Below are 7,321 nucleotides of genomic sequence, written 5' to 3'. Positions count from 1 at the left end.
CTCCCCTTTTTCCACCTGGTTCTCTGGTGCCAGATGAACAGCCCTACAACTGAGTCCAGATGCTGTGATCTACTGTGTCCCTTTGGCCATCCAGTCGCTTCCTTTGCCACAGACTCAGCAGAAGGACTGCCCTGAGCTCAGTTCAAAGCTACCACCTGAAAGCTTTTAGCTACATCCTAGCCAGATGGGACCAAGAGCTGTACACCTGACTCCCAGGACATGGGAGACACAGACTCTGTGGTCTTGTGTAACTGCTACACTGCTGGACTGCATTTAGAAGTTGACTTCAGCATTCACGACAGGAAAAGAAAATATCCATCTGTAACAAAAGAATTGTGACAAAAAAGTTTATGGAAGAATCAAAGTAAATCCTCCAGAACGGCCTGAGTTACAAGTCCATCCTCTCTCTGAAGACTTAGAAGATTGACAGAGGCAGAGCACCAGTAATGTGATGCCTGTCTTAGTGAGTCTCTTGAGAACTGCAATTTTCTGAGCAATTAAGCAGTTGAGGTAAATGCCTCTGCAGACATCATTTGTTCTCATGCACTGACATGCTTTTTAAAGTACATCACAGAGCACTTCATTCTTCTGTAGGGACTCAAACATCTTACGATCTAATTCATCATTTTTATGTACCACTGAGCTGAATAGCAGGTCTTTTTTTTTTTTCTCTCTGGATTAAAGCAAAGAAGACAGAGTATATCAGGCTCAGCTGGTTGTTTAATCAGACTTTTTCCTGTTCTTGGAAGAAAATTTACTCTCACAGATTTAAAATCTCTTTGGTTGTTTAGAATTTAAATAACTCCTTATATAAATGATGACTTACAATAATATAGTAATTTGTGGAGTATGTAATACATTCACTTTATTATAGCCAAATTCATGACATGATTAATGATGGTGAACAAAGTATCTCAGAAGGACAGCAGGAGATTATCAGAACTCCAGTGATATTGGTAATTACAAGCAAGCTTTGCCAAATCAATTAACTTGATGTAACAAGGCACTGCTGTCAGTGACATGCCCAGTTCCTTAGACTCAAATGCAAATACACAGTTGGTTTCCACCATTTTCCAGCTCTTAAGCAGTTTTTCCAGAGGCCTTAGAAATACTGCCCTACTTTGATATTATTGTGGTCTAGGTTTATTTCTATGAAGCAAGTACTGTCACAGGAAAGTTGAGTTAGCTGTAGGCTTTGAATGGGAGGTTTAAGTGTGGCCGAACAGGTTTACTTGCACAGACAAAGCCTCCTAGACAAATTCAATCAACCACTACATAAGCAAAAAGAACTCCTAAATCATTGTATTTGAAGATGCTCCATTATTGCCCCAAACCAGCAAGCTCTGTTAGAAGTCCAAAGACACCTTCTGAAAACCAGGCATGAGCTCATGAAGGACATCTTAATGGAAGTGTTACCAGAATTAGAGCAAGCATTTTACAAAGAGAAAGATGTTATCGGTGGATCAGATTGAAGGCTAAGACAGCTGGGTTGATTAAACACCAAGCTATTAAGAGTTTTGTGTCAAAATACTTCTTACCCATGGTAGGAAATTTGATAATTTAGTGTATATTCCATATTTTCCTTGCTTCCCACACCCTTCCCCCCAGCTGATGACACCAGTAACAAAATAAGTGCCTTTGTATTCAGTTACATGGGGGCCTCCTCCATCTCCTTGGCAGACATCTTGTCCATCTTTATTATAACCTGCACAGAACATGTTTCTTGTGACTAGATGACGAATGGCTTGCTTGCAAGTTTTCTTGTCCACATAAGGGATCTGAAGCACTTTCATTCTTCTGGCTGGCCGCGTGCCTTTATAGGAGTTCCCAAAGCCACTGACGATTCCAAATGTTTGGTTCATCAGAACGTCATTAGCAAAGTCTTCTTCTGGAAGGCACGCTGGGACAACACCCTCAGAAAATGTGATAGGTTCCCTTAATTTGATGAGGGCTAAGTCACTATCATAGGTTTCAAAACTAAATTCAGGATTTGAAATTATTTTTTCCACTGTGTGCAACGCAGTACCTGGCTCTTCCTTTTCTCTGTCCACCGCCCCTGTGTCAGATTATTAAAGCAGTTGTTAACAAGATCGTACCAGGAGGCCCAAACAGCACTTCAGACTCAGAATACTGTTTTCAGTGCCTAGAACTTGTGATAAACTACTTTCCCCCCACTGCCCCCTCTCCCCCACTTCCCCCCCTACCTTCAGAAAATACAGTAATAAGTAACGAAGGTAATGTTTCAAGACCCAACAATCTCAGACTAGTATCTACATGCTGTCAAAACATTTGTTGTTATAGCATCTGACTGTGGTATGTGGAATTCTTCAGGGTTTGGTCAGCACAGGGAATTCCATGAAGGTGCAATGTCAGACCAGTTAACTAAACCTAAAACTAAATGTGGAAGAACTTTACAGTGAGAGTGACAGAGCACTGTCACTCAATGAGGTTGTGGAGTCTCCTCTGGAGATAGGCATCCAGATGGGTCTTGAATATCTGTGTGACCTACAGTAGGAACCTGCATTAGCAGGGGATTTGGAGTCAGTGGTCTCTAGAGGTCCCTTCCGACCTCTGCAACTCTGTGATTCAGTGAAATCAGCATCACTTGCCCGCGTATTTTCCTGGTTCCTATCACAGACAAGCTATTCTGGGCCAAAAAAGGCTTAAAGAAAATGTCCATTCAACCAGGCTGAATGTATATTTCATGCTAGCCAACAGACAGAATGAAGCAGTAAGATATATCTGTGGATAGTTCAGTGTCTTGCACGCAGACACTAGAAGATGCATTTATTTGTAGCATTTATTTTATAGTAAAGGTCAAAATAACAATAACTCACCAACAAGAACTCGTAATTCTGTGGAATTATTAACACAGTGAGCTGCAGTAAGTATAAAATACTCATTCAGAATTGTTCCCCCACAAATCCATTCACCATGCTCCTGAACTAGAACAGCCTGCAAAGAGAGGGAAAAGCAAAAGAGCAAAAAATGTACATGCAGGAAAATACTCAACAGTTAGATTGGATTCAAGTAGTTTTCTTCAAGCAGAAATTTTCATATGGATTTTCTGTCAGCAGCATCCTCATTTCAGATGTGGTGAGAGTGGTACTCAGGAAGTATAGCCACCAGTGGGAAACTTGACAAGGCAGACATTTTTTCCTGGCTCAAAACTGAGTTTGCCTACTCAGTTATCATTATTTCTAAATATATTTGGTTAATATCATAACAACATTATTTCTCTCTGTTTTTTGTTTGTTTGACTTCAGCTGTGGTCAAAACAAGAACTCCAGCCATTCTTTCCACACTGCCATGTAGCAATCCAAGTAGCTGTGTGGCTGGCAGTAAAGGGGTTCTGGGGCAAAGTCCAGCTCTACACTCAGTGCCTGCCACCCTCCTTCTCTCCTAACCTCCTCCTCTCAGTATGTTCTTGGTTTTGAAAAGACTCATATCTTCATTCATGGTAGTAGACCTGTACAGAAATGTGTTACCCAAGAGGGAGGAACAACCAAATGTTGACACTAGCTTGTTTCAGAGCACTGACTCCTCTTTCCACTGTCATCCAGATCTGCACCTTCACCCTCCTTCCCTGCTGCCATCGCTCCCAGCATAGTTCCAGGCATAGCCTCAAACCCACAACTGCACTGTTTCCAAATGTCTTCCAGTTAATTGCCATGGTAAGACCTATTTATTCTACCAGTCATCACGTTATGTGTGAGCAACACTGCATGTTGAACCTGTTGCTTTGGCGAAGTGGTCAGCTATGCAGCGTTGCCCCCATTTGTCTTAGAGTCTATTCTGATCTATAGGAGGAGCTGTGAGCCCTGCCTCAAGGTGAGCTAGATCCCCATGGCAAGCAAGGATGAGGAGTACGGTGAAGTGTAAATGACTGCCTGTACCTGGTGAGTACCTGAAGTTTAAACCTCCTGGGAGAAAGGCACCTTACCTGCCATGGGCAGATGCTGGGTATACTGCCAGCCTCTTCTACTACCTCAGGGTGGTTGCTTGGAGTCTCAGTGGTTTCCTCATTTTTAAGATGACCTTCTGGACTTGTAACTTTTTCTTGATCCACTTCATGAATTCTCTTCGGTTTACCACATGGGAACTTGACTGCAAAAGCAAAACTGCAACACTAATACTTCAAGTCTGAATCTAACTGAACTTGGTGCACCTGTCCCTTATTGACAGCAAGGCTTTCCCATCTGAAACCCAATGCAAAGCAGCTGTGAAGGTCCAGCTACTACTGGTAGCCTCCACTTTAGCTCAGAACTGACTTTCTTGCTGGTCTAACCGAGCCCTCAGTGCAACAGAGAGCTTCATAGTCAGCAAAGTAAATCCACCTTTCAGTGCACCTCTTCCTGCTCTTCACCACAAGTGTCTCAAACTGCTGGAACATGGGTTTTGAAGTCAAAAGCATCCTTTGAATTTATAGATTTAAAGAATTTTCAAGAATTTTCATCATCTTTACAGAAACTTCACAAGTGCAAAAGAGAAACAGAGCAGGATGGTTGAAAAATGTAATAAAAATTCCAGTTCTAAAACTTGCTCATGGGCTCAGCAGTTCAGAATATTTAGAAGTTAAACATTGGTATTATTGGTATTGCTATTTTCGTGTACCTGGTGGAAGATGGGTTTTGCAATCAGGTCTGAGAACACACCCATTAGCACTATTTTGGCCACTGCATGTTGCTCACAGTTGTACAATTTGATGTTTGTTGGATTATCACCCTTATGCTAAAGGTCTTTTCACTGATAACAATTCAAGCAAGCCAGATGTCAACAGTGAACATTATTCCTCATGCTGCAACTGCATGCAATACACCAGCACTTCCTAAATGCAGTAAAGATGTGATGTGTGTCCAACAGAATGAACTTTCAGTGTGGCTTCATACCTACAGGAGTGCAGGTTTTGTTGTCATCACCCAGAGCGTAGCCAGAAACACAGGAGCATACCACTCCTTCATCTTCCTCTCTGCAGAACTGCGTGCAGTTCCCGTTGTTGACCTTGCATGTACTTAGCATGACTGTAAAGGAGGCAAGCTTAGAGACAGGTTCTGTATTCATGCTGATTTCATAAAAGCACAAGCAGCTTATAAGATCTTGCTTGCAAGAAAGATAGAAACCCCTCACCACTTTGTAATTCTGTGCAGTTCCTGCCAAAGGCCTCCAGAATTCACAAGTATCACACAAGCATTTTTAAGAAACCTGCAAGCTGTTAACATGAAGAGACCACTATCATTTCATATCTTATGTTGGGATAGTTCCCCAGCTGTAACTGGCAGCTCTTAGAGGGCACAGGCTGAGACAATCTACACTTCCCAAAACAGAGAGAGAATAAGAAATTTGCAACAACTTGACTATCAGTTGTAAAAAAACAGCACAAGAACTCTTGGTAGACTCTCAAGCTATTTCTTTTCTATCTTTTGATGGTTCACACTACCCACTTCGGTGCAGTGCCTGGCACTGCGAGGTCACAGGCAAAATGGGAGAAATCTTCCCTGCAGTAACAGCATGAGAGCAAGGAGAGGTAAACCAGTCCTAAGAGAGGTGCTCTAACTTTTCCTCCTACAGGTTTGTAGGATTCCGCAGCTCACCCATGCAGCTAACCTACTCTTAGCTCAGTGTGTAACAACAGTATCTATACTGAGTTTCCCACAGTGTGGCATGATCCTGTTGCTTGTCTTCGCTTTTTGTTTAGTGGAAATGGAGACTACTTCAGTTCCTTCCTTGTTTTGTTACAGATTTCAGAGACTCCCTTGTTTATGCACTATGGGGCTAAGGGAGAAATTTTGTTTTTCTCTTCCTGTATTGCCTCCTATTTATGTTGGACTACTGTACAGTTTTTTTACAAGATGGTCTTGAACTCTCATCTTGATTTGTGATAGTCTTTCATTCTGAAATCGGCTATAAATATCATGAGCAAACACTCCCTCCCACCCTTCATGTCACTGGGAAAGATACTGAATAGCAGAGGTTCACCTGTGTGGAGCCCTGCACTCCCTATCAGCTTTCCTTTGACACGGAAATGCTGACAAGCACAACCTCACGGCCTGATGTGCACCAATCTCTGTAGTTTCATTCAAATCATGCTTTCTTACCTGCTACGGAGAGAGTATTATATAAAATGATGTGGATATATGGCATCTTTTGCAGCCTGTTATCCTGTCCTTGGGGGAAATTAGACTGGTGTGATGTGATTTGTTTCTGACAGCTGCAACTCAGCAGTTTCTTTTCTCCTCACTGAACACAATCTGTTATCCTAAGGAAGAAAGATTTTCTTGCCCAATGGGGAAGCATTCTTCTTGTTCTCTCTTCCTATATCTATATTCTTAGATTTGCACTTCATTTTCATACCATGTTCATCTTATTTTATGTAGGCCTTAGCTGTTCTGTTTTTATGCCAGGATGTTTGCAATTCTTTTATGCTGATCTTCTGTGATTTGAACTAATTCTATTTTTTTTTTCTATGCTTCCTTTCCTAGGTCAAGTCTTGAAGCAGCTCATGATTTTAATTAATCCTCCTTTCCTTTTTTGACCTCGGGATAGTGTAGCATGTAAGTAAGCTTTTGTTTTAATAGACATATCCATTTATTTTTTCTCTTTAAAAATAAAATAATTTTAATCTCCCGTTCCTTTTCTTTACTTCCTTCATAATAAGCTCTGTCATTTTAAACGTGGAGTCCTGTGGTGTCCTATTAAACACCATGGTTTCACTTTGTCAGTAGCTTACAAATTGACAACAATAATAAGGATCACTGAATTCTCACACCTCTTGAGGTCATAAGAACAGCACATCCTTTGTGCTGCCAGTTGGAAAGCACTGTATATTGACATACTAACCCTGTCCTTAACACTGACACAACCACTTCACACCAAAATAATATTCCCCAAATGACTCAGCCACAAATATTATTCCACTGTAGCTAACAAATGGGAGAAACATGGATAAGAAAGCAAAGCTAAGAGGTTTCCCCACTGGCTCTCTGCTCCACAGAGTGCAAATGCTGGCAAATTGTTACCTGTGCAGCTGAGGCAAAGCAGCACAAAGCCAAGTTAAAGTGAAGACTGCACCTGTTTGCAGCATCTGAAGGAAAAGGAGGACAACGGGAAGAAGCCACACTGCCCGACGGTGACCCATCGCTGCCATCCTGTGAGCTCACGTGGCATTCCACTCTGGTTTTCCTGCAGAGCTCTGTGGCAGCTGCTAAATAAGAAGCACCGCAGTGCAAAGGTCGTTAACTCAGGAGAAAACAAAACTGCTAAAGGCAAAGCGTGGGCTCAGAGTCAGCAAAGGACAATGTTAAAGCAGCAAAAGCCACTGTGT

General features: G+C 41.9%; 1 protein-coding gene across 2 annotated transcripts; it reads right to left on the bottom strand.

Annotated features, from left to right (window-relative positions):
* Positions 1-1,086: 1,086 nt before the first annotated feature.
* Positions 1,087-7,163, bottom strand: LOC136051553 (coagulation factor X-like). 2 transcript variants are annotated; one of them, XM_065741017.1, is made up of 5 exons: positions 7,069-7,163; positions 4,890-5,021; positions 3,944-4,107; positions 2,838-2,955; positions 1,087-2,056 (listed from the first exon to the last, which is right to left on the bottom strand). In XM_065741017.1, the coding sequence occupies exons 1-5, from the start codon at positions 7,142-7,144 to the stop codon at positions 1,509-1,511; spliced, it is 1,038 nt and encodes a 345-aa protein (XP_065597089.1). In that variant the 5' UTR covers positions 7,145-7,163; the 3' UTR covers positions 1,087-1,508. The 2 variants fall into 2 exon arrangements, with proteins under 2 accessions (XP_065597089.1, XP_065597090.1); XM_065741018.1 differs by having other exon boundaries at positions 7,017-7,085.
* Positions 7,164-7,321: the final 158 nt, after the last annotated feature.

The sequence above is a fragment of the Cyrtonyx montezumae genome, unplaced genomic scaffold (assembly GCF_038088225.1).
Source record: "Cyrtonyx montezumae isolate F1298 unplaced genomic scaffold, pur_monq_1.0 scaffold_3, whole genome shotgun sequence".
Classification (NCBI taxonomy): domain Eukaryota; kingdom Metazoa; phylum Chordata; class Aves; order Galliformes; family Odontophoridae; genus Cyrtonyx; species Cyrtonyx montezumae.
This window is presented reverse-complemented; position numbering and strand designations above follow the sequence as displayed.

Coding starts and splice junctions, on each gene's coding strand:
- LOC136051553 (XM_065741017.1), bottom strand. CDS start 7,144: ATGGCAGCGATGGGTCACCGTCGGGCAGTGTGGCTTCTTCCCGTTGTC. Junction 2,956..3,943: donor CCAGCATCTGCCCATGGCAG/GTAAGGTGCCTT, acceptor CTCTCTTTGCAG/GCTGTTCTAGTTCAGGAGCA. Junction 2,057..2,837: donor AGAATTACGAGTTCTTGTTG/GTGAGTTATTGT, acceptor AATCTGACACAG/GGGCGGTGGACAGAGAAAAG.